This window comes from Serinus canaria, chromosome 14, assembly GCF_022539315.1.
Source record: "Serinus canaria isolate serCan28SL12 chromosome 14, serCan2020, whole genome shotgun sequence".
NCBI classification, from domain to species: domain Eukaryota; kingdom Metazoa; phylum Chordata; class Aves; order Passeriformes; family Fringillidae; genus Serinus; species Serinus canaria.
Window position 1 is genome coordinate 10,770,766 of NC_066328.1, and position 27,496 is coordinate 10,798,261.

At 50.0% G+C, this 27,496-nt stretch overlaps 1 protein-coding gene across 2 annotated transcripts in view; it reads right to left on the reverse strand.

The window, feature by feature from the left end:
- Positions 1-1,243: 1,243 nt before the first annotated feature.
- ADAP1 (ArfGAP with dual PH domains 1) overlaps positions 1,244-27,496 on the reverse strand; it is a 50,209-nt gene continuing 23,956 nt past the window's right edge. For both annotated transcript variants that reach the window (XM_009091837.4, XM_030229481.2), the window contains exons 5-11: positions 9,736-9,848; positions 7,860-8,006; positions 4,920-5,003; positions 4,006-4,068; positions 3,556-3,627; positions 2,899-3,127; positions 1,244-2,519 (exon numbers count right to left, since the gene is read on the reverse strand). In XM_009091837.4, the coding sequence (XP_009090085.1) occupies positions 2,491-2,519; positions 2,899-3,127; positions 3,556-3,627; positions 4,006-4,068; positions 4,920-5,003; positions 7,860-8,006; positions 9,736-9,848 (737 nt within the window). In that variant the 3' untranslated portion in view covers positions 1,244-2,490. The remainder of the gene's footprint in view (positions 2,520-2,898; positions 3,128-3,555; positions 3,628-4,005; positions 4,069-4,919; positions 5,004-7,859; positions 8,007-9,735; positions 9,849-27,496) is intronic.

A 27,496-nucleotide genomic window follows, 5' to 3' on the forward strand; every position in this document is an offset into this window, starting at 1 on the left:
CAGCAGGAAGGGAAGAGCTCCCTCTCTGGGCTGGTGCTGTAGATGTTTAATAAATGATCTGGGATGTCAGCAGAGGTTTGGAACCACAGCATTTCATTGCTTTTGGCTGCCAGGAATGTGCCTCTCAGGCAGTGTGAGGTGTCTACAGGCGTCAGCTCATGTCCCCTACTGTGTCCTTTGTATGTGACCCAATGTGAGGTTTTTGCCTCAGCTCTGTCTGCAGCCTCCAGCAGCTCCCACTGTGAGCTCTGCATGTGCCCTGACCCCAAAACCCCAGCCCTGACAGGAGGGCAGTGCTCCAGGACACCTACAGGTGGATATACAAAATGTATATTCAATAGTTACAACAGTATATACAGAATGTATGTATGTGTGTGTATATAAAATATATACCTAGGAATTTAAAATACATGTACATACACATATAAACAGCCTTTTGTATAGATAATAATTATATACTTGTATTACATATCATTTATAATATTATTCTTAATTATACATGTACACAAAACAATTTTTATAGCTACCTGTAAACACAAACAAGGAGCCCAGTCTGTCCTCTCCCTGCTTCTGCTGTGCCTGGGTTGGTAAGTGTGAATGACAGTGGATAACATGCACTTATAAATACTTTAAATATTAGTTAAATATATAATTATAGTTATGCATACACGTGCATGCAGATATACGTATGTTTATATGCAATATATACACCTTAAATTTATAAATATATTTATAAATTATGTGTATATAAAGCATGCACATGTGTATATAATATATAATCACATATTTTAGATAACAAGTATAAAAATTCTATACATAAACAGATGTGTGAAATACATTTAGCTTATATATTTGTATATTGAATGTCTGAGTGCTACATCTGTACATGAATGTGGGCATATGAACACCTCATACATACACATTTTATATATTACACCTATCCCCTATGCAGTTTATAGTTGTCTGAATAGCCAGCAACTCCTTCATAAAGTTTATTTCTCTATTCCCCAAAACCAGCTATCCTTTGTGTATGTGTGCACACATAAAGAAATATTATAGAGAAAATACACAGAATATGCACTATAACACACAGAAATACACAAGTAATAGCTAAAATAATACCCATGGCATTGTGAGCGTATCCCACACCACTGGAGCCCTGCCAGCACTGCCCCTCCTTGTTCCCATTTGCTGCTTTTCAACCCCACCTCCCTGCCCTGCCCCAGCACCACACGGCCACAGCTCTGACATAATAATAATTTATTGGTTGGAATGACATTTAGTAGCACAGTTGTCTTACCAGTGACAGAACGAATGCACACAGCCGATGGGATGCTCTCAGATACACAACCACCCGAGGAAACGCGGCGGACAGGTCCGTGCCTGGGGCTGGGCCTTCAGGGCACGCTGCAAATCTCATTTTGGGGTGAAAATCCAGCACCTGCTGTGTAGGTCCCAGCCCGCCCGCCCTAACTGCAGGAATTACAGTGCTCAACACCGCGCTGAAACGTCACTTCAAGCAGCTTTTTTTTTTTGCTTTTTTTTTTTTTTTTTTTTTTTTTTTTTTGGGCAGGAGAAGAAAAATCAACAAAAAAATTTGAATTATCGGGGGAAAAAGTGCAACCACCAAGTCTGGAGAAGGGATGTGCCTGCTGGGAGTGAGCTGGGACAGGCTTTGATGGTGCCCATCAGCCAAACTGCAGATAAAGCTCAAACCCCCAGCTCCATACCGGGCTCCCCAAACAGGGCAAAGCCCTCAGACCATGGAACAGGGATGATCCAGGGAGCCAAATACAGCTCTGCTCCCCCAGCATCACCTCATGGGGTGGTGCCTCCCTTGCAGCCCCCTCCTCCCTGCCCTTCATTAACTTAACGAGGCTGATGATGCCCATTTCCTCTATTATTAAATCCTATTTGACCCTCTCTGGGTACAGCATCACCTCCAGCCCCAGGGGGATAATTCACTTATCATTTACCCTGGCACCATGGCAGGCTCAGCTGCTTTGCACAGCACCTTTCGTGTTTCCAGGCTGCTTCCCATCCCACAGGGATGTCACCCTGGGGACTTGCAGCCCCCTGGAAAGGGCTGGGATCCATCTGGAAGTGTGGGGATGCTCAGCTCCAGCACCCAAGGACCTGAGCATGGGGAAGAGTCCCACCTGCCCCTGGGATGTGCCACCAACAGTCTCTGCCATCCTGGTGAAGCTGGGTGGGGTGCCCCTTCCAGCGGGTGTGGGGTGCTGGGGTGGCAGGGCCACCTGTCCCACCCCACAGAGCAGCCACAGAGCTGAATTTCAAGTTGGATCAGGATCTTCTCCGACGTTCCACTGCCGCCCTTCCGACATGATCACGTGAATGATGAGGGGAAAGGGAAGTATTATTATTGTTATTATTATTACTGTTATTATGAATTAATTTTAACATTTCAAATAAAACCACGTCATGTTGTAAACAGAAGCTCACTCCTCAGGTCTGCCCAGCCAGTCCCAGCTAAGGTTTATGTTTGAAATGGGCTTCCACTGAAAGGAAAAAACAGATAAAATAAAGTTAGAGCAAGGCAAGCACTGGCAGGTGGTGACAGCCTGGCACAAGCCCACCCTGACAGTGGTCCTTGCTGATACTCCTTGGCTTCAGTTACCCCTAAAACCATACAGCAGCATGGACATCACACCAGAGGCAATGAAGAGGAAAGGATACCATCCTCCTCCTCCTCCAGGGTGATCCCCTCTCTGCTCCAACAGCCCTTGCATCCCCTGGGCAGTGAAGAGCTGCCTCACACAGAGCAGAAGCAGGAGGGAGCGATGTCCTGACCCCCAGCCCCCTCCAGCCATCCCATCCTCCAGCCCAGGGCCCACAGCAGGGCCAGGGCTGACATCCAGCCCTCCCCAGGGAACACACCTGCATATTCCTGAGGCAGCATTGGCCTGCTTATAACCTTCTGGAAGGTGGTGATCCACTCCAGCTGGTCGTCCTCTGTCTCGCAGGCGAAGAGGAATTTCCGATCCGGGGTGACGATGGTGATCCCGTGCTGCCAGTGGTTCCCCTGCGTGGATGGTGGGAGCCCTTCCAGCACCTTGTAGCTGTTCTCCTTGCTCCCAATAAAAACCTCCCCTCTAGCAAAGGCATCCTAGGAGACAGCAGAGCAGTCAGGCAGGGGTGAGGGTGAAGGGAGCTCTGCAGCCTGGGCAGCCAGGACAGCTTGTCCTGCAGCAGCCACAAACCCATCAGCCAAACCCCAAAAGCACCACCCACAGCCTTGCTCCTCACCCAGGGGCACCCACAATATAGCACCAACACCAGGGAGCCACGATCCAGATGCAGAATATCTGGTGGACAGGGCTTTTTAAGTGGTTTTGGTATTTATAGGGTTACTGCCCACTACACACCAGGCAAGGCCACCAAGCAGTGACAGCGTTGTGCCCTCTTGGCTCTCCCACCAGCCTGCATTTTGCTGCAGATCATCCCTGTATTATTACTGTTATTACTCTTATTATTATTAGTAGTAGTAGTATTGCAGATAATTCCTCCCAGGCAGCCCAGGCACTTTCATCTTACCAAGGGATCTTTGAAATACATGAGCCGTCGGTCATCCATGGTGAACCATCGCTTCTTGAATCCCTCTGTTTGCTGGGGAGTCAGGAGATGCCAGATCACACACTGAAACAGCACAGCTTCTCTCTAACCACGCATGACCCAGGGGTGTCAAAGCACCTGGAGCAGCCTGATGGGCTGGGGGAGTTGGGAACAGATGGCTTCTGGGCCATCAGAGCCACCACAGCCAGGGGCTGGGCCAGCTGTACCAGGAAGGGACATTGGCTTTGTGATGTAGATCTGGATTTTTGTTTTATGTTTGCTCCCAGGTGAGGAGAGAGCATTAAACACATTCACAAGGTTATGGCTTTGCCTCTCTGGCAAGGGTTGGTTTGTCCCACCAGCAACCCCTTCCTGGGGCCATACAGAGCAAGGCTCATGTTTGGAGGGACTGAAAAACTCTTCAGATCCTACCTTTGGCCCTGTTTTCTCCATGTATCCTTCCTTCAGGTAGTTTCTAGAAAGCTTTGGCACCAGCTGGAGCAAGCAGAGAGGACAGAAAAGAGCAGTGTCAGATGGAGGGGCCTGGGGGTCACTGGGTGGAAGGAAAACCCACCCTGAGCTGGCCCCCAGCCCTGAGCCCACCCCTCAGCTCTGCCTCAGAGCTCCACTCCTGCTCCTCCACAGCGCTCAGAAGAGGAGGCTACAACATCAAACACCTTGGAGCAGCTCCCCAGCACAGCCAGCAGCCTCCAGGAGCATCTCCCACCCTCCTCAGGGTGCAGGGCACCAGGGACAGAGCCACCCTGCAGAACCACGACTGCACCCCTCCCAGATAATTGATAGAAGGCTGAAAATGCAATTAGGTTTCAAAATCTACAGCCAAGGAGGAGCAGGGAGTAATCAACAAGCACCACCACAGAGATGTTACACCCCAGGAGCAGCACACAGCCCTGGCTGACAGCACATCAGAGCAGCCTCTGGAATTGCATTAGCCCAGGGTAACACAATTAGCAGCTCCAGCCCCCGGAAAACAGGAATTTATAAACTGACCTGCAGAGAACTCAGGGCACTGACATCCTTCTGCCCTCACCTTTGCTGCCTTCCAGCCCTTTTTTGGCTTTTGTTGTTACAAAATACACCTTTGAGCCAGGTGCTCAGGGCTCCTGCAGGGGTGGCAGTGCTGGAGCTGCTCCCACAGCCCCTGTGTGTGCAGGGGCTCCAAGGCTGGGCTCAGCATCCCTCCCTCCACAACCATTTCACCCAACAATTTCAGACCCCTCCGAAGGATGGAGCACTCCCTGAGCCTTCCAGCTTGCTAACAGGAGCTAAAAACGAGCGAGAGGGGGGGAAAAGCCCCACCCAGCCAATGCTGCAGGAACACTCACATCAGAGTCACTGGCTCCAGGGAATGCCACTTGGAGGTAATGGAAGCGTGCTGCCCGGATGGCATTGAACCAATCCACTATTTCCTAGCAATGAGCAAGAAAAGCAGAGTGAGGAGGGCAGCCTGCACACAAAATAACCTGATCCTGCTGGGCTTCCTCTCTCCTGTCACTCTGGATCCAGTGACAGAGCACACCACAGCAGGAATCCTAAAAAAACACAGAATGCAGCAAAAAGGTGAAGGATGTGGAACACTCAGCTGCTGTTCCAGGCTGACAGATGTGTCCAGAGCTCTGCAGCTTCCAGGCAGCACAGAGGGGCTTTCTGCAGAGGGGAGGATTTAAACAACTCTGAACTGGCAAAACCAGCCCCAAAAGAGCACTTGAAACATTGAGCTGACCCTATAAACACAGCAGGGCTGCTGCAACCTGCCCACCCAGCCCTGTCCCCTCCAGCAGGACACCTGAGCAGCACCTGCATCCCACCCAAATTCCAACACACTTCAATGTTTTGCTAGAAGAGGAGCTTAATATCTCTTTATCTTTGCATCCCAGTCTATCAGCTGTGCCTGTGAGTCCTTCAGTGATACTGAAGTCCAAGAAGCTCTGGCACTTCTCCCTGTCCTTGGCAAAAAAAAAAAAATCTCTCTCCACTTTTTTAGCAATTTAAACAATTATTACAATAATAATTGATAATTGTTAATTATTACAATTAATAATTTAAACAATTATGACAACATAATTGTTTTATAATTTCCTTATTTTTAATCTCATGCATTCATTTATCTCTGGTAAGACCCAACAGCTTGTGCTGCATGTCTCTGAAGGTTTTGCTGAGAAATGCCACATTAATTTTAAATGTTCCACGCAGGGAGCACTCAAACACTGCCCTGTGGTCTGAGACTGAGGGACCAGGAAAGGCTTGCTGCAAGGGAATCAGGAGCTGCCCTGCCTGGGATGCTGAGCACATCCAGGGGAGGGATGCTGAGCTGCCTTGCTGTCATTAATGACTGTGAAGCTTCACACACCAGATCAGGGAGGGACATGCTCACTGAGCCAGACTTAATCCCAACATAAACACTGCCAAACCCTTTCAGGTGAGGTCGCTGTAGTGTAGGAAAGACCACATCAAAGGAGAAGCTGGCCTTCTCTAAGAGTTAAACTTTTCTATGCTTTAGAAATTATCTGGGTAAGGAGCAAAGGCTCACATGAAATTTTAAAATCTCAGTTTTAAGAATTGGGGATATCTCAGAAATGGTCTAATGTGGCAAATAGCCATCCCCAAAAATTAAAAATCTTTGCATTGGTTTGTTAAGCTACTTCAAGTTCAAAGAAAAAAAATCCCAAAACATAATAGGACATAGACATACAATGTTTTGGAAAACTCTGACCTACTTGTCTGAGGTTTCACTCACTTATCACTTGCTTTCCTACCCCAGGCAGCTAAGGACACCCCAGAGAGCACCACAGAGAGGATCAGTGAGAAGAATTCACTCCTGAAGTTCATGATGACCAAACCAGGCTGGAGCTAATGAACAATAAGCTGTGATGTTAAAGTTTTGAAATCCTACACAGCCACCAATTGGGTGGTTATACACATATTTATTTATTTACCTGTGGGTCTCCTTTGTGATCATGATGGGAGGTAGGGTTTCACCCTGCAGAAAAGCAGAAGCTGAAACCCTCACTGACTTCCAGCAGTGAATTGCTTTCTGGAATATTGATAATCCATTGACACAAATGAGGTTGGACCAAATTCTTCCCTGGTACAGGTTGCCCAGAGAAGCTGTGGCTGCCCCATCCCTGGAAGTGCCAGGTTCCAGGGGGAATGAGATGAGCTTTAAGGTCCTTTCCAACCCAAACCATTCTGTGGTTCTATGAAATGTAAGAAGGAGCCTAAATGAGGCTCCACAACCTCAGACCAGGGAGAGGCAGCAGCTCTGGGGTTCAGGAGGACACACTGGGGCTGCTGGGGGAGCAAAGGGCAGCAGGAAACCACAGGGGAGTCTCAGGGCAGCCTCCAGTCCCAAAGGGCAGGGAGGGGTTTTGCTCCAGGGGGTTCATCTTGCAGCCCTTGTGCAGCCAAGGAGACAGACCAAATTCAGGGAAGTTGGAAGGAATGGAGCTGGGTCACCATCAGATTTCATCAGAGCACATCCTGCCCTGTGTGGGAGCAGCAACAGCTCCTTCCACCAGCCCCCAGCAGAAACCTCAGCAGCAAAACCCAAACCCCACAGCCCTGACTGCAGCCCTCACAGCCTGGCTGTGCAAACCACCAAAGCCCAGCAAACCACAGACACTGACACAACGGGGGGATGCAACTTGGCCACTAAAGAGCTGCTGCTTATTAGTCTGGCTCAAATTGCATCAGGGAGGTACCTGAGAGCAGCTCCAGTGACACTGGGCTGGGCTCAGGAAGCACCTGCTGACGAGCCCTTGGTATGGAGGGGAAGTTTGGGAGCAGCTCCCTGGGACCCACAAGGGAGCACCCCAGACCCATGGGCCCTCTCCTTCCCACCTCCCTTCAGAGACATCTCAACAAGGGGATTTCTTTCAATACAAACATGAATGTCTGCATTTTATGAAGTATGAGACAGGCAGAACCACAACAGTTCCCTGCTTCTCCTACATTCCAGCTTGCTCCCCTTTTGCAAGTCTTTGGGCTGAGTCCCCTCATCTTCCAGTGCCCCATCCACCCTTTCTCCTTCTCTGGGTACTGAGGAGCCTGCCTTGAAAAAATCCTCTACTCCAAGAAATTTCCAATTCCTTCCATTTACATCTGCTTCCTTAGAGGACAGGTTGCCACCCTCTGTGCTTGGGAGAACACAACAAACACTCTCAAAGCTGGCTGTGCATCCTGTACCCCTTCCCCTCCAAGAGACCCCAGCTTGGCTGGAGCCTGGTGTGCCACAGGCTGGCTCCCAAACCTCCTCATTACCTCACCTTGCCATCTTCATGATAGACAAAGATGTTCCTTGTGCTATTGTCCTTCAGGTAGGTGATCTGCAGCCCGTGGGGGTTCCCGATTTTGGCAGGCTGGAAAGTCGCGTTGAGGTGCTCGATCTTCATAATTGCTTTGGGTTCTTTTGCCTGGAAAACACAGCTGGGTGAGCAAACACCTGAGAGGTGGCTCAGGTGAACCAAAAAATGGTTCACTTGGTCAGAAAAAAGCCCTCTTTGAGGCCATTAGCTAAAAGCACCTGAATGCCAGCCCACAACACCCCCTGGTGATGAGATATCCGAGACTGCTCGGGTGCCAACGAGTGCTTTCCCAGCCTGGAAAATGCTCTGTCCTTCTGCAAGATTCAGCAGGGATACAGAAAGAGACAGACTGCTAACTAACAGGCCAGGATGCTTTGTGACTCTCCAGCACACACAGAGAGCTCATCCTTGTCCCAAAAGATGGAGGATTATTCCCTTTGTCAACGGCAGACCTGACTGCTCGGCTGGGAAGCACCATGTCCATGTCCCCACCTGTCCCATCCCCTCAGGCGAGCCACTGGCTGCTGACTCTGCTCCTCCCCTTGCCTTCTGAACTGGGAACTTCCTCCCCAGTGGGACAAACACAATCCTTACAGCCACCTCCCAGAGGGAGCCTGGTTCAGGCCCTCCCAGGCACCAGCAGTGGCAGCACCACAGCTCTGTTCATCTCCCTCCAAAGTGTCTCTAGAAGCTGGGCACCCCTCCAGGGCTGCACTGAGAAGAGCAGCTGTGAAAAAACCATCCCAACAACTAGAGAGCAGCCCCTGGGTGACAGCAGGCTCAGAGCAGGGCCAGCAGAGGCTGTGGGGTGGTGCCGTGCTCCAGCACCATGCAGAGGTGTCAGTGCTGCTCTGGGAACCTGGGGACTTTCTGTGGACACACAGCCCTGGTGGGGAAATCCCAGCAGAGAGGATGTCTAGACAGCACCATTCCCACCACAGCTGTGGTCAACAACGAGGCAAAGCAGCTTTAAACTATCAGAGCAGCCAAGAGGGGCTGAATGGAACTGCTGGGGCTTTCACTTCTCCCTCAGCAAGGACGGGCTCTCTCTTCTCCATGAGATGCAACTGCACCACAGCAAAGCAAGCTGAAGGGGAAGATGGTGCTGTCAGAGCCATGGAGAAGTGAGGATGGATGTTCCCTTCCTCTGGATCATCATGACACCACAACTACACCAACTGGCTGGTGGGTCAGCCTGGGCTGCTCTCAGCTGTGATGGCCAGGGGAGACCCAAAGGCCAGAAAAAAACACCTTGGCTCTCTCCAGTACATGGTGCTGAACAGTGGAGTGTCCATCCATTCATCACAAATGCAATTTTCATGGTAATAGCTCCATTTCTCACAATAATGAAACATGCTCTGGGGAAATAAAACAAATACTTCCACACTGCTTGACACTGGGACAGAAAACCAGGGAGCTCTCCCTCTGGATTGCATGCCATGCCATGCAAAGGAGGATTTAGAGCCCAGTGACCACTGCAAGGTGGTGACACCTTCATCACAAGGTTGTCATCAATATGAAACCCATGTTAGCTGGATGATGCAGAGCCAGAGCTGAGAAAAACTCCTTTGCTGGTTTGAGAAAAGCCCTATGGACTTTAAAGGGCAACAGAGCAGGAATGTGTGAATGGGCCTGGGGGATCTCTCTCCATGACTGTGGTGGAGGAGCAAGAGCAGATCCCACTAAAGGGAGGGTGAGCTGAGCCTGGTGCTCTTGTCCTGCAGCAGCTGGGGACTCAGTGCTTGTAGAAATGGTAGAAATAATCTTGGGAATTACATGCTCCAGGATGCTCCCACAGCTGCAATCCCATGTGCAGACAGCAACCCCAGGTACTCACATCGTTTTTGTTGAAGTACTTCAGAGCACCTTCCCTCTCTGACAAGACGAATTTTCGGCTCAGGAATTGCCCATTGTCGCGTCCCCTCTTCCACAGAAATCCTTCTCGGTACCCTGCAGCACAAAGGAGTCACTGAGAGCCAGGGATAAAGGGCTGCACTTGAAAAGGGAGCTGGGATAAAGAAAAGAACTAAGACTTCAGCACTCAGCAAACCAAGTGTGTGGCTGTTCTGCTGAGGAACAGTCCTTCTCCTCCAGACCCGCCCTTCTCACCCTGCTCTCATTCTCTGCCAACAGCTTGTGCCTCAGACATCCCCACTCTGACACCTGCCTGCAGGGTCCCTGTGCATTCCTGCAGCTCAGTCCTGGGGTGAGCCACACACAGGATTGGTGAAGGATGCTGCAGCTATTCCTGATTGCACTTGCTCCCCTCAACAACACAGATTTTTTAGCATTTAAGGGATGGAGAATAAAATTACTCTGTGTGCCCCCCAAGAAGATCTCAAATCATTGCTGACCCTGGCAGGTGGGCACCATCATGGCTGTGTATGAAGAGAGGGAAGCCCAGAGAGGTTTGCTGAGCTGCCCAGGACAAGGCTGTGAGCCAGGACCAAAGTCAGCCTGGAAACCCAGTTTTCCCTGCCCTCTCACATTGGACATTTCATCTTTTGTTCTCTTTCCAACTTGTGTCAAAGCACAGAATCCAAATTCACTTCAAGGAAGAATTACAAAACCCCAACACAACCAAGTGTTGTCCCATTCTGTGGCTCACATGTTGGCTCTTCCCAGGCCAATCACTTCAGCAAAAGATCTCCTGGCTGCTCTCACCAAGCCAGCTGCTGATTTCACTCTACTTTGGGACAGATTTTTGCTTGCTTCTTTTCTTTTTTTTTCTTTTTTCTTCCCTTCAGGGCTGCATCCTCAGGAGCTGCTCTTCTGCTCTGCCCAAACCTGAACCCCTGTCAACACCCATCAGTGCAAAGCACCATGAACAGCCCTTGAACCCAGCATGAACCCACACAGGTTCCCCAGGCAAACTGTGTGTCAGCAAGATGTGTCCTCCAAGCCCTGACCCAAAGGGCTGTGAAAGCAGCCAGAGAAGGTGCTGAGAAACAAAACTGCAGGAGGCACAACAGGGAGCAGATCTCACACTGGAGGGCACTGAGACAGAGAACAAACCCCCCTTCCATGTGCTGCACTATCCTACCAACAGCTTTGTGTTTACAGCACCTGCTCACACTCAGATCCTCAGGGGTGGCAAGGCCCTGGCACAGGGTGCCCAGAGAAGCTGTGGCTGCTTCCCTGGAAGGGTCTAAGGCCAGGCTGGATGGGGCTTGGAGCAACCTGGGATAGTGGAAGGTGTCCCTGCCCATGGCAGGCTGAAATGAGATGATCTTTAAGGTCCCTTCCCACCCAAACCCTTCTGTGAGGGCTGCTCTGCTGAGGTGGAAGCTGAAGGACCACAAGCCCTCCCACACCTGCTGAGTGCTGTGTTGGACCACACAGCATGGTGTCACCAACACGTTTGTTCCTCTCCTGAGGCACAGAACGAGGGCTGCAACCTCCTGCCACCATCCCATGGATCAGCAGCACCTAACCACGAGTGCAGAAAGCACCACCTGGGCAAGACTGATAAAGAAATACCACTGACAGTGCCAACACTGCTGCTGCCACATTTCCTGCATCGCTTCTGCCACCTGCCAAGGAGCAGAATCAATCACTTTGCTCTGCAGGCTGCTCTGGCACAAACCTGTGACTCCTGCCAAAGCCCCACCAAGGAGCTGTGTCAAAGTCAGCCAGCAAGTGGCCCATGACACAGCCACACAGCCCAGGGGGGCATTTCTGACCTGTTACATGGCTTCCAAGGGAAACTGAGGAACTGCCACTTCCACACCCACTTCATCCCCACAGCTAAAACTCTGGGGCAAGGAAAACAGGGGCACCAGGGTGGCTGACTGAAAAGAAGATAGTGCATGGTCCTGTGCCAGCTCAGGTGGGCTGGGGGCTGCAGCTCCTTCAGGCAGATAAAACTGGCAGCACCCACTGGGTGCTCCAGTGCAGCCTTGTTTCCCCTGCCTGAGAGCCTGCAGAGGAATCAAGGGAGAGGGTTTTGTACAAAGAACATCTGTTGTAGCCACCATCTTTCCATCTGACTTCTACCAGCACTTGGTTCAAGTTCCCCATTTTAAGGAAGAGGGATATTGTTACTTCCCCCCCTCAGAAGGCTTTACAGAGCTCAGTTAATGATGGGGGTTTAGTCTCTGAGAATGTGGATTACAGGAAGTACCCAAAATTACTTGTTCAGTTTTACCCTTTGCTCTCAGAGAAGAAAAATCCCTCCTGCAAGGAGGACAATCAGATGCACTGGCTTGCAAAAACCAATGTGCATGGACTTCTCCTTCTGTCATCCTAAGCAAGGCATTCAAAACTGGGAATTAAAACCATGTCTGATCTTCAGTTTCTTTGGCTCCTTCCACAGTTTCACCTGGAAAGAGGCAACAGAACTTGCTTCCATGATGTTTCTAGGGCTGTGACAACACCAGGTCTGGTCCCAGGCTTTGAGAAGAAACCTGAGTGTATCCAACACCACACAAATGCAGCCCTGTGGTTTCCTGCCTTCTCATCTCACTGCAAGACAAAGCATGGGGGGGCTGAATAAGAGGAATAAAAAAGTACTTGTGCATGTAATCCAAGAGAATCACATTTTCCTGGAGTTCAGGCAGGGCACCTCCTCCTACAGAAGCCATTTTTCCTTCCCCTCAGCAGTTAAAGTGCATTGACCCCGATTCAGAGCTTTGGAGAAGATCCAACTCCAGCTCCCTCCCTCTGCTGCTGAAATTGCAGGGTGTGCACTGCCACTCCTCTGAGTGCCAGAGCTGAGCACCCAGCTCCATTAGCACGGGGAGGTGTTAATTAGGGCAGGACAGGGCACAGGCACTCACTGGACACGGTGTGCCCACCTTTGCAGAGAGGTTAAGGAGCTGCATAATTACCTGGAGCAACTGAGTGTGGAATTCCTGACATCACTCATCACCTCTGGCCCCGTGTCACAACCTCCTTTTTAAACAAAGATTCTGAAGGACATTCCTCTGAAATAAACCCCACTGCCCACAGTGAGAGGGTTGGATGGAGAAGGTGGCATATTCTGTATTTTCCTTACAGACTGGACTTTGAATAGGGCTGCAAAACCAACTGTGCACCTCTTGCTTAGCCACGCCAGTGCAGATGGTTTTACTGCTCTAGGTTGTGACAGTTCTTCCTGCAGCACTCAGCCACCCTCAAAGCAAGACACTTCAATGAACTCAACTTGCATACTTTAAGAATTTGCATTCCAATAAAAGTCACAAACCAAGGAATATTAAGTTTGCTCATGGAAGGAACCCATCACTCTTTGCCCAGATCCCCCAGATGCAAGCAGGATCCAGGTCCTCAAATCCCCCAGAGCTTGCACCCTGCTCCCCTGCACAGCACCAGCAGGTTGCTTTTTTTGCCTGTCTGAGGAGCTCAGAAGTTCCCTGCAATAACTCTGCAGCCACCTCTGGATAATCCATTTCCTGCAGGTCCCACACTGAGCAGTGCAGGTCCAGCCATGCTGGAGGTGTCTCAGCATCCCCACGGCAGGAGGGACCTGATGATGAGATGGAAATCCTTCCCCTCGACTCCTCCTGCACTGCCCAGGTCAGGAGGCACCAGGAGCTGCTGCTGCCCCTGCACAGTTCAGTTCTTTGGGAATTACAGCCTCAGCAAGCAGCAAAGGAGGATGTGCTCAGTGATCCTCCAGCCCCCAGGACCCCTGTGAGGTCAGTGCTTGGTGCACCCCAGGCAGGGTGGGTGCTGGTGTGTGCAGCTCAGCTCACAGGCTGAGAAGGGAATGATCTCCCTTCAGCTCCCTGAAGACAACTTTTCCTCCCCATTTAGGACACCACATCCTCCTCACACCTCATCCAGCCAGGCCAAAGAGCCCAAGAACTCCCAAGTGCAGCACCCTGGCAACCCACACCATTTCCTTGTGCACACACATTTTAGAGGCACAACATTTCCCAGCTCCTAATTAATCAGTCCTCTCCTAACGAGCACTTAGCATCCAAATTACCTTTCCAAAAGGCCATTTCACAGAGAAGGGTTTCATGTTGTCATCCAGTCTGCCTCTGCTGCCTTCCAGGAGCTCATAAAACAATTATTGTCCCACTGCATTGTCACTTCAGCCATGGATGCAAGCAGCTGATGAGATTGATTGCTTCCACAATACCCAATTAACCCACTCACTCTGCCAACGATTGACTTAATCAAAGGCAATTAGTGCTTGAATGGCTACAGCAGACAGAGAGCCAGGATTTAGTGGATGATTCAGATGAGGTTGTACAGACATCTCCTTGGCCTTCTAAGGGAAAACATCTTCACCAATGCTCAGCTGAGAGCTGGAAGTAGATGAAACCTCAGGTCGGTGGTGTGAGGTGGCACAGAAAGGGACTAGGAACACACACTTCTCTCTACTGATAAAAGGAGAACTTGCAGTGGCTGATGTTCCCTTTCTCCTACTTTTTCTGCACCAAGCAGTTGACCAGACCTCAGTGACCAAGAGGTCCTGAAATGGTGACTTGCCTCTGAAGTCAGATCCAGCCCTCTGAGCAAAGCCAACACTGTTTTACAGAACCACCTTCAATATTGATTTCTTCCACGGCATCTTCTCCCACAATGTAAAAAAAAAACCAAAAAAAAACCCCAAAAGACTCAGTGTGGAGGCAAGACCACATCTCTGTAGAAAGGCAGGTGTCAGTGTCCTCAGGGACTTTTCCCTCTAGACAAATCACCCCAAACTGGCACAGCAGAGACCAGACAAAGCCTCACCACAGGAAGGTCAAGAACAACCCGTGACACCTAAAGCAGAGGACAGGGATCATTTTAGACCATGTGAGGAACAACTCCAAGGCTGAAGCCAAGCATGGAAAACCAATTCTCCAAATCACCACAAAAACATATTGTCTTGATTTTGTAACAGGAAAAGGTGCTCCCCAGCTGCTGGGATCAATATGGAAAATGGAGCCAGATGCATCATCTCTATGAAAAGATCATGGGGATGCATGATCCTTTCACTCAACTACACATCCAGATCCTGAGGCTGCCAGAAGAAGACAAGTCTGTGCCCCACAGGCATGTGGCATTTAAATGCAAGGTCCATCCCCGGGCTTCCAGTCCCACTTAATCGTGTGTACACTTGCACTGGTGGCTCACAGCTGAAAATCCAAATTGCTCCTAAGCAAAGCCCCAATAACAAAGCTGAAATCCATTAAGCCTGTGATGTTTGCCACTATTAAAATCTGATTAAAATTGTACATGACACCACTAAGCCGAACAGTCAGAAAACACTCCTGTCAAGTCTGATGTTTCCCCATGTAATCCAGACCCCCCTCCTTTCACCGGGCTGTCAGCTAAAAGGAGCCATAATAAGAGATCATGTACCTAATCCAGCCTCCTAAGCTGTTTTTAACTGGTTTCTTTAATCACACGTTAGATTCCCCGCGGAGCAGCTCTCAGGTGACAAAGACATCAGCACAGGCATTCATCCTCCCGGGAGGGATCTCAGGTGGGATCACCTCGCCCCTGGTGCCTCTGAGTGCAGCAGGAACAGGACACACAGCAGCCTCTGCAGAGCTTGGGAAGCCATCAGAGCGATAAAAAATGGGAAATCACGGCAGCAGGGGGTGGCAGCCACTGGGCAAGCAACTGCAGGGTGAGGTGGTGCAAAGGACACTCATCAGAGACAAAAATGCTTTGGGTAGAGTGATATTGATCTCCCAGTGAGCACTCAGCTCCTCTGAAAATGCTGCGTGGGAACAAGTATGAGGAGAAAACACAAATTACACAATTCCCAAGTCTTCACCCGACTGCTGCAGGCATATCAGGTTTAGTACAGAAGACAGCCACATCCTCCCTTTTATCAGTTTATCTTATAATTGACCATCGATACAGTACAACTTCCGAGGTAACTTAATTATTGAGCAAGTGTTTACATATTAAAGATAAGACCACAGCTGGCTGCTGCAAGCACAATTTGACTGTATCTGCTGGGAGATGTTACAGCCCCTTGCTACAGAAAATGTCTTTACTGGAAGCCTTGCACTTACATTGCTGAGAATTGAATGTGGAATCTAATTTTACTTGGAAATCAAATGCTTCCTCTTCGAGTGGCATCCCTGCAACACCCACCCGGGAGCTGCTGGCTGCTTGGAGAAAAAGAAGCCTGTTACAGGTAAATAACCTTCAGGTTTTGCTCTTCTGCAGGCTGTCTTTCCTAACAAAAGGCAGATGAAAGGAGGGAGGTTCCTGATGTGATGCTCACCCCGTTCAGCAGCAGTGATGCACTCAAAGCCTGATCTGGCTGGGGAGCCGGGGTGCAAGGGCAGGTGCTAACTCACAATTACATCCTGCAGCAGCTCACCTCAGGAGCTCAGTTCTGAGAGCCAAACCACTCCCATCCACAGGGCAAGGATCCTCCTGGAGCGAGACATAAACACTCCAAAAAATCCTCGCTGCAGCCACGGTGAGTTACTGCACAGAGGATGTCCTGCAGCCTGCCCTCCTGCACCTGGAGGAGCTCTGCCACCATCCCACACCATCATCCCCCTGCCCAGGGCTGCCCACACAGAGCTGGTCCTGCCTGCACCTCTGCAAGGCAAGGGAGAGCCCACCTGCAGCCCCACGAGCAGAAAGCAAAGAGGTGAGACTGAAAGAGGACAAGGGACCTTGACACCCTGCTCAGGCTCCTCAGTGGGAATCACCAACCTGCAGCTCCTCAGAACACCTGCAGAGCACCAGGAGCCACCTGAAGGTCTGGATTTCACACAGGCATCCTCAAACCACACCTAGGAACCAGGCTAAAACAATCTCTGAGCCTGAAGAGCTTTCCATGGATCTGTTCCCCACACCAATAAATAAAAGCTCAGCCTAGGCAGCTGCTCACAGAGATCAATGCAAGCAAGGATGAGATGAATTTAAATCCCCAACAGAGCTGCAGAGGAGTCAGCAGAGAAGTTCACCACAGACTTTAGATGAGTTTAGGACTCTGTGTTCTGGGGCATCCTGGAATAAAGCATTCCCCCACACAGGCAGCATTTCCATACAATCACAAATCATGGAAAGCCATTCTCACACCTAGCACTCCTCTTCTTCTGCTTTGAAGAGAAATCCAAATGGCTTCGAGCAGATCTGCTGCAGTGCTGCTGCTGGCTCCTGAATGTCTTTTACTGAGTGTTCGATGCATTTACAGTGAAAACTTCATCCAGGAAAGGAGAATTTTTTAATTTAGGACTCGTTTCTGCCCTGGCTGCTGGTGTTCCAGCTGTCCCAGAAATCAGCTGGTACATGATGCTCTGGCAGCTGTGCTGTCAAGGAAGGAGCATTTGGCAGCACAGCCACAACCTCCAGGTTGCACAAGGACATTTGCACACCTTGATTTTTCTAGAACTATCACCTCCAGTTCCCTGGAGCAGCATAATCCCACTTAATGAACTCCTGGAATTATATAAATCAAAGCTAAATTCTGTCCCAATTAATCATCGACCAAAATTCCCACTGACTTAGCTAGGCTAAAATTTTCTTCCACCCTCTGCAATGCATGAAAGGTTGAAATTCACTCCCTGCTGAGCAGCCTCATTGTCTTTTAGGTATTTTGGGGATATGCTGTTTGTTACTGCCATGCCTGTGTCCCTCAGGGGCTGCCCTGCTTATGGAACTGGAGGTGGCTGCTGTGTCTGCATCTCAGCAGCAGCAGCATTTGTAAAACCAGTCCCATTTAGCTGGGGAGGCACCTCCCTGTCCCATTTCAGTGTAAGAAGTGGGGTGTAGACAACTCCTCCACTGCTGCACTGGGGATTTCAAGGTGAAAACTCGGGTGAGTTCACTGTAGGGGGAAAATGCAGGTGTGGGCTGGTGTTGGCAAGAAAGAAACATCAGCAAATGCTCTGGTTCAGAGCTGAGGCTGATCTAACTCAGCTGCATCTCTGGCAAACTCCAGAAAAAGACATGACCTCACCCTGGAGAATGTTCTTTATCTGGTGAGAGACAGAAACTGCCCAGCCCTGCTCAGGTCTCCAGAGTAAAACAGATCTTTCTGTAGCAGAAATTGAATTAAGCTGCCATGAGTTGCCATGAAAACAGCCTTTCCCATGTTCTTTGTTATCCTATTGCTTCCTGGTCGCTCCCTTCTCATTAGTGGAAGAAAGATGCCCCAGCTCTTTGGTGCTGTGTCATTACTCAGGGAATGTGAAATGTGCACAGTGTAAAATCACTGAGAAACACCAGACCTGGAGCACCAAGAACTACCTTCATAAAGCACAGAAAATACAAAGGGATGGTTCTCCTATTCTTTCCTTAAATGTTTATCATCCAAGACATGGAGAACAAAGGCTTGTACTTCTCTTCAGCTGTCCCCAGTTGGTATGAGTCCATTTATTGACTGCAAAAACTCAAGGTTACAGGAACAGGCAGCCTGAGCAATATCAAAATACACTAATTCAAGCTAGTTGACCTCAAACAGGGAAAGCTCAAGGACAGGAGTGAGCCATGATAATTATAGTTGGGGTGTTTCACACATTTATTGATCTTATAGTCTGTCCTCACCAGCTGGACTGACTCTCCTGGGAACTACTCAGGGCATCCCCAGGGAGCATCCAGAGCACACCCAAAACACAGCCAGCACATTCAGCTGCCACAGGCTGGAGGGGCTCAGACCACCTCACCCACGAGAAACTGCACTAGTTCACCAAATTCAACCGACCTCAAACTGACCACAAATTCAAAGCTTTTGATTTGAGCTGCTAAATGTAAATATTTCTGTTACAGGATGACACAAAACGAAACAACATCTCTTAGGCGTGCTTTTCTGAGAGGGGGGGAAAAAAACCCTAACGAAACATTGTGCACAAAACCCTTAGATGGAGAACAAAAAAAAGACCAACCCCCAGCTATTTAAGATTTCATGGGGCAGCCCTTACCCCTTTGAGCAAGGCTCCCACCCACCCTGCTCTGCTTCCCCGGCATCGAGCATCGCTGCGGCCGCGCTTCTCGCACGAGAGCTGCTGCTCCTTGCCTAATTATAGAAGCTTGGATCAGAGCTATGCTGAAGGCAGCTTGACAGAACCAGCTGTTAAAATTACAGCTGGATCCCTAAACTAGCTGTGAGCATCCAGCTTTAGCTCACAGTGGTGCTCCCCCCTCCCAGGGTTGGTTGCTCCTCCTCCCCTAAGTTCAGACCCACAGGTTCTCACCTGCAATTTTTGGCTGCCTAAATGCTTTTCTGCTTTAGGGGAGTTGAAGACATCAGAGATTTTCTCTTTGCTAGATGTTTTTCTTCCTACAGCAGCTATCTGTAAGATCCATCACCGCCCCATCACTTTGTCACTGCAATGTTCATGGATTTCCTGGAAAGCATAACAGCAGTCGCTGGCCTCTTGCCATAGCTCAGAGAGATAGAAAAAAATAAAAATGCACCAAATTTAACTCTAAAAGACAAGCTTTTGCATGTGGAGCCCTCTCCTTTGCCTTTTGGTGGCGACTTTGGGCGTGTATCCCTATCAAGGCTGGGAAGCAGTGCAGCATCTTCCCTGGATTCCCACAGAGCCCCAGGAGGCGGCAGTGCTCCTTCAGAGGGGCCTGCACCACGTCTGAATCAGCACTTCCAAACAGCTCCTGAAAGGCACTGAAAGGCTTCTCCAGCTCCTGGTCATATGATGCCAGCCCTGTGGAAATGTCAGCACATCCTGGCACGGGAGCACAGCCACGGGCAGGTCCCTGCCACAGCCCTGCTCCCCTTGCACGAGAAAAAGTAATGGTAAGACAAACCATGCTGTCATCTGGCCTTGCATCCTCCTCCTGAGCTTAGTTTGTTAAAGAGCCCTTTGATGTGCCTTGTCTTTAGTGCAGCAAAGCCCTCTTTGATCTTTACACCACTTGTGTTGTGAAGCTGCTGACAGGGAGCAAGGCTGGGACCCAGCACAGGCAGCTCTGCAGGAGAGCCCTGCCCAAACCCACTGGGGATGCTGCACTGGGTGCTGCCAGTCTGGCTGGGGCTTAGATCTGCTGCTGGTTTCAGTGGATTTTTCCAATTGGATCCATTTCCTTCCAAGGCAATTTGGTTCAACATTTGTTCCCTCACTGAGTGAGTTTTTGCTTTGCTCTGGGTGAGGCTGCAGAGGGCAGAAGCGACCTGCAAAGCATCTCCCCCCATCCACCTCCCATGGCAGCAGTGCCAGGGCACACCAAGGCAGAAGAAGCAGCAGCATTTGTTTTAAAGCAATGACTGCATTTCCCTCACACCTCCAAGGAGAGGATGGGGACAGGTTTCTTGGAGCAAGTCCTGACACTGAGTTGTGTAATGTTAAATGCATAAAGGATTACACTGGGAAGACATGAAAAGGAGACTGAGCATTGGCAGTGGGGTCCCATCTGCTTCAGCTGAACATACTTCTCTGCAAACTCTCCTCCTCCAACCATTTCAATCTTTCTCCAGAGCCTTTCATCTTAAACTCTTCCTCCCTATCAGACAAAAGGTTTTTGGGAAAAAAAAGCAAAACAAATCAGGCCTTAATTCCCCTTTTTTGTACCCAAAATCCACAGCACAAGTGCCAAGGCCTGGATGCCAGACTTCACACAGCCCCACAGGGTCGTGCCCTGCTCCTGGGGCTGCCCAGGTCCCACCTGACACACACCAGGTGCTGCACAGGTGAGGGGGGAGCAGGGGGGCTCAGACCCACCCAGAGGGGCTCAGACCCACCCAGAGGGGCTCCACCTCCACGAGAGGGTGTGGGGAGGGGGAGCAGCTCCCTGAGCCTGGCTCCCAGCGTGACTCACATCCCAGCCAGTGCTGATGTCAGGGCTGGAGAACAGAAGCTGCTCTGTGGCTGGGCAGCAGGAGAAGGAGGTTTCTGTGCCAGGCAAGGTTGCTCACTGGAGGGATGCTCGTGCTTTAACCCACTCCTGACAACAGCACAGCAGCCTCCAGTGACCTTGTGCTGGGCTGGGAGAACTGCAGGGTTTGCAACTCCCAGCAGGCACTGACAGCCCCAGCCCTCTGATGGAAACCTCTGGACAGAGGCTGCTTTTTGGGGGCATCTGTGCAGCACTCAGAGCAAAACAAAAACCAAAATGCTCTTGAGCATCCTTGAAAGGCTAAAATGCTCCTTTGAAAAGCCAATAGTGGAGGCTGCATCCATTTTGGAGAGGGCTAGAGCCCCACTGCCACTTAGCCTGACATCCTGCCTCCCTCCCTGCCATGCTCCCCGCTGCTCCAACGACCACAAGGAGAAGCATCAGCAGAACCTGCCCAGCACCAAGCTCACAGCAGGCTGCAAAACTCAGCCAAGAAGCCAAATTCCCTGATACAACCCCTGCCTGGCTGTGATGCCAAATCACTGCATCCTCTGGGGCACTGAGACAGGGCAGAGGTCCATGCCAGAGGTGCAGCATCCCTGTGCCCCGGGCTGCTGATTCAGCCCCAGATCAGCCTGGCCAGAGATCAGCCCCCCCTCCAGCTGCCCTGGGTGCCCCAGTGCCAAGCAGAGGAGCTGCTCCTGGTGTCAGCTGGGAGGAGGCAGAATGCAGCCAGACTTTGGGACCCTGCAGCCAAGGCCTTACAGACAAGGGCAGGACTGGGTGCAGAGATTTGTAGCAGGGTTTTGCTGAAATCCAGTGAGAGCCAAACCTGGCACTTTGGTTCAGCCAAATACTGGAATCAATTGCTGGGAATTTACTGGAAATGGTGATTTAACAGCAGGCACCACTGATGCAATCCTAGCACACCAAGCACCAACATGCACTGCAGGGAACTGGTGCCATGACTTCCTGCCACAAAGCATCTCCCTCTCCATGCCCACACCTCTCTTTGCAAAAGCCAACATGAATTCTCAACAAAATATCAGATTTTTGCTGCTTCTTAACCACACGCTGCTATTACTTCTTTATTTCCATCTCTAGGTCTATGAGGAATCTTCTTACAGGGATTGGAAAAAGAGGCTAAGACAGCACAAAAAAGCATCCCACAGTGAGGGATGCTCCACAGATCCTGTGACAGCCACATCTTCCTGATGCATGCTGCTGCCCTGAGTCACAAAAACAAGAGCTTCCCATCAGTGAGGGGCAGAGCAGAAAATGATGGAGCTTCTCTCAAAGCCCTGCTCTAATGCTTGAGCCTTTCAAGCATCAGAAGAGAATTTAATCCATTTTATAACTAGCATCAGATAACAGTGACATTAAAAAGCAGTCAGAGCCAAGCAGCAACTTCTTTTGGAGGCTATTAAGTAGAAATAAATTAGCTTATTTCTTTATATTGAAAATTCCTCTCCACAGACTGAGATCAAGGCTGGCTGAAGCTTTTGACAGCTGTTTGCCCATCAGCCACATCTGCACTGAGGTTAAACAGAGATTTACACTCACAGAAACTTCTGAAAAACTCAGACCTTTGGATCAAGATGCAGGCAGTATTTTCAGAAGTTCAACTCACAAAATGTTAGAGCAGCCAATTATAATTAGGCTTTTTCTACATTTCTATATATGGTGTAAATCAGGAGGCAAGTCACTGGCATTACAGGAAATGTGCCAGCAAAAAGGCAGAATGAGGGGAAAATAAACTCTTTATTTGCATGGTCCTATTCACTTTACAGACACCTAACACAGCCAGGGTGTTCAGGACCATTTATAAATTCACAGTATTATGTGGCACTAAAGCTTTTACTGTGGTATTCGGAGTGCAACGTGACCTGGTGTTTATACAGTGACATTTCAAACCTCACTGCCCTCAGCAGAAACACCTCCAGGGCCCTGGCTCAGGTTTGGGTACAGGAACACCAACATCCCAATCCCTGCAAGGATTCCAGCACTGCCCCAAACACAGGGTTTGGGTACAGGAACACCAACATCCCAATCCCTGCAGGGATTCCAGCACTGCCCCAAACACAGGGTTTGGGTACAGGAACACCAACATCCCAATCCCTGCAGGGATTCCAGCACTGCCCCAAACACAGGGTTTGGGTACAGGAACACCAACATCCCAATCCCTGCAGGGATTCCAGCACTGCCCCAAACTCCACGCAGGTAGTGGGGATTAGAAACTGATTTTGGCAGAGCACTCGTGGCCCATTTACAAACCATTCCAAGCTGCTGTTGCAAAACTGGTGACACGAGCTGGTGGAGCTGCTCTGTCCTCAAACACTTGGGCACATGGACACTGGGACACACAGACACCTGGACACCTGGACACACAGACACCTGGACACACAGACACCTGGACAGCAGCGGGGGCTGCCCCGGGCTGGTGCCGCAGCCCCTGAACAAAGGGCGGGAGGAGCTGCAGCTTTGCTTCCCCCCCCAAAGGCTATTTTTGGCACGAGGAGATGTTGTAAGCTCATAAGGAACTGGGGGAAGGGAGAAAAGGTTTAAGGAAAAGGAAAACCAAACGATGCTGAAGTATTTCTGTACCTGGTCAGGTCAGAGAGGAGGCGCAGCCCTGCCCCGAAGCAGCACAGCAGGGAAATGTTGGAGGATTGCTTCCCACACACACCCACCCCAAACCAGGCAATGCCACCCAGCCCCTGGAAGGCACTGGGATGCTCCTGCACAGCCCAGGGCACCCAGGCAGGTGACCTTGCTCTGCACCACTGCCCTCTCCTACAGCACACAGAGCTGGCAAAGCCTGGCGAGATGGTGCTGAGAACCCTGGACATGGCTGCTCTTATCTCCTGCTTTCTCTCACTGCTCCTGAGAGCTTGTTTCCTAAGGAACCAAGGCTTCTGTGAGCATTGCTCATCCATCTCTCCCCTCTGGCTTCTCAGCATCCTGGATAATTTCAGCCAGATGTGGCTCCTGTAGTTGCTGAACACTCCTCTCTCTCTCTTGCTTATAAAGCAAGGGGGTAATTTAAAAAATCATCCTCATCCCAGTGTTTTGCAGAACCACCCTTGTGGTGGGGCACTGCCTCTCCTGCTCTCACCTTACCCCAGCCATAGCCCCATCCTGCTCTGTGTTTGTGCAGTGCTCAGCACAGCATCACCCTGACCACGCTCACCTGGGAAAAGCCAGGAGAGCTGCCCTGGAGCTGGTGGAAACATAAAGAGGAACATCAGCCAAGGATGTGGGCTGCACTAGGGGAAAAAACAACAGTGAACTAAATCTTCCTGCTGGTCTGCATGAGAGAAGCTGAGATAGCAGCTGGCTACCACCCTGACCACACACATGAGCTGGCTCAAGCCCTTCCCAGGGCTAAATGCAGCTCTTGATTTAGCTGACAACACCTCAGCAGCAGAGCTTTGGTTTAACTCTCCTTTTCAAGATGCAGGTCCAGTGTCTTGTCAGCAGTTAAAGGATGCTACAGGAAGGACTTACAGCACTTCTCCCCTCTTGCAAGGAGCTGGTTTCACACATCAGCTCTGTCTCACCCTTAGCAAGTCTCTCCCACAGGGGGGATGCTCTGACCACGGAGCAGGTCCAATGGGATGGAGCAGTGTTCCACATAAAGACTTCCAGACAGCAAAAACCAGCACAAGAAATAGGAACAAAACCCCAACACCACAGCCCACCTTTGTCTCTCTTGCACCTCTCATGGCAGCCCAAATCTGGGAACACTCTGTTGCCACAACCCTCACACTGCTACAGTGCCCTGAACAGGGATTTTGCTCTTTGTTTAAACCTCACCAGCACCCTTTTCTCTCCTGTCCAACTGTCCTTCCCTGCAGAACAGGAGCTGCCCCAAGCCTGAGCAGGGCAGTGATTCCCTGGCACAGGTAAGCCTGTGTGTGTGACAGGACCTGGGGAGAACACAAACACCCTTCTGGGCAGCACAGCTCCACCTGTGCAGCACTAAAACCCTGCAGGCTGCACAGGAGCTGCCCTGCTCCCCTGAGCCTGCAGCCCTCTCCACTCTCACCCTCTTGCAAGCACAAGAAGACCCTGCCTGTCCCCATCCATCCATCCATCCATCCATCCATCCATCCATCCATCCATCCATCCATCCATCCATCCATCCATCCATCCATCCATCCATCCAATCCCATCCATCCAATCCCATCCATCCATCCATCCAATCCATCCCATCCATCCATCCATCCATCCACAAGTGCCACCACACCTCCTGTCCCCAGGCCACCTCCACTCTGGGCTTCACTGCAAAGTCTGTTTGCAGAGCAAAGGGAGGGGATGGTTCTCCTGTGGCTTCACACCCCCTCCTGCAGCAGCATCTCCTGAAAGACCACGAGTGCTCAGGGCTCAGCAAAGGCCACCAGCAGCAGCCCTCAGGCTGATGCTTTATTTCTTTGCTCAGTGCTTGGGGCTGTCTGATGTGCAGAAAACCCCTGTGTCCTCTGAGGCTGCCATTAGCACTGGTTTGCTCCCTGGGTGCTGCTCAGCCCTGTAATTTGCTTTGAGGTTGTGAAAAAGCCCAGAGCAGAGCTGGTGTGACTCTGACACCCACAGCTCCTCACTAGCTGGAGGAAATGGGGTAAGAGACAGCAGAGGATCAGGTCTGTCAGTTAAAAGAATTGGATTTTAACTGCAACACTGCTCACTGTTTTGTCTGATGAGGCCAAAAATAAACTGCATTACATCACTGCAGGTCACACTGAGCTAATAAGGGTCTGTTCCTCACACTGGGAAGGACATTTTTGTGTCCCCTGTGTTTTCTCCAGTGCTTTGCAGTCAGAGCTCCTTCCAACTGTGTGAGTGCAGGGGAAAATTAATTCAAACTGCTGCCCAAATTATGCAAGAGCCTCATGGAATGGAAAGTGCACATTAACAGATTTTACTATTTTAGGGTGTTCTTTTATGTCTCATAATTTATTTTGCCATCACATTTGCAGACAAATAGGAAACAACACAGAAGCCAAGTAATCCTAAGGGTGCTGACAGAGGAGGGTACAAGCACATGGGCACCTCCAGAGAAATGCTACCTGAATAAACCCCAGCTCACCTGAATAGTGACAACATGATCCAGCCCACAGCACTCCAAATACAGGAATACAACCCAACAGAGCACAAAGCATCACTGGCTTTTCTAATATGCCCAGAGTTTTGCCTGTATCTTCCAGCTTTCTCAGCAGCCCCAGTGGAAGCCCACAGGCCACCTCAGGTTGCAGCAGCACCACATTATTTACTCTGCAACCCAACAGCTCATCCCACCCATCTGCAGAACTACCAGTCAAATCATCCCAGCCCTCCACCTTCCACCCCAAAGGACAGGGTTTAAACCTTCACCTGGTGCAAACCTGGATTCCTCCAACACTTTCATGGGACCCATGACATTTTCTATCAGCTGAGGAGCCCCAGCTTCCCAAGACCAATGAATGAAAGCAGTGAAGTCAAAGTTCAAAGGGCAAACAGTTCCCTTTTGTTCTCGGCCACATTCCCATTCTCCCATCTGTAGCTTGAGATGCATCAGAGCAGCTGCACCTTGACCAGTTTCTATCATCACAGTGCTCCAGCCCTGGGAAATAGAGGAAAATGGAATAGAAAACACTACTCCCTTTTGCTTCCACCACCTCTCCCTTGGTTAAAATAAATCCCTTTGATTAAGGGAAATCAAGAGCACCCAACTGAACTAACTTTCAGCAGGTCCTCTTGGGAGCACTGCCATAACTGCCATCTATCAGCAGCAGTGGAAAACAACCAAGCTTCTTAAAACTGATCAAAATATTTTTTAAATTTATCAAGCCTTGCAATTGCCTTGAGATACAGACCCAGACTTTGATGGCAATGACAACAGTGCCCCGTTTCCAGGAGAATTCAGCACCCATGCCCCATTAAACTCCTTTAGGAGGGACAATTAGCTGGAGACTGACAGTAATTTTGCCAGTTCATTTACCAGAAGGGATAAAGCCAACCTGAACCACATTAATGTGAGTGTCAAGACTGGCATCATTCTGTGCTGTTGTACAAGAAATGTACTGCTATTGAAAGGGACGTGGCCACGGTGTTAATTAGGATTGCTGGGGTGTAAATAATGTTTTGTTTCATGAAGTCTGGCCAGGGCAAACAAATTATTTAGCTCATACTACAGCTGAATGAAGAGCTCAAATGTATAAGAGGATGTCTCTGGGAATCAATAGTGGATCACTGGAACATTTAATCACAGTTTTACTGATCTCACTGCACCATCTGAGCTCTGCAGTCAATGGTGCTGATACACTCATTAACAGCAGAACCACCAGTCTGAAACAATAACAGGGCAGAGGAGCTGGAAGCTGGGAACAGCACATGGGCTTGTGCTCCAAGGCTTCCTAGGGGAGCAAGGAACTCTAAACCTCCCTCTTATGAGTTTCCACTGTGATCTCCTGTTGGAACCCAGCACATCCCTCTGGGGGCCCTGGGTGGCTTCAGAGACCTTGGCACAGAGTCCAAGACCCCTGTGCCTTTGATTTTAACCCATGGAAACAATAACCAACTTTACATGAGGATTCACAAGCCACAAGAGTTTAAGTAGAATGATAGTTAGTTTGTCACAAGGCAGAAAAATAGAATTTTAAGGTTTTAGAATGGGGGTCCAGAAGCCAAGACGGAGGAATTTGGGTGTGCCTTGTCCTTCTTTCTTCTTCTTAGCCTCCATCTTTGGGGTGATGGTGGCACTTTTGGATTGGTTTAGAGTAGAGACAAACTGTCTAACACAGGTGATAGGTATTGGGAAGTTATTGTAAATAAAGTACACGTAGTTTTTAGTATAAAAAGCTAACAGTGCCCTGAAGGCAGGCAGTGTGCCTCAGACCTACCTGCTAGACAGACCTCAG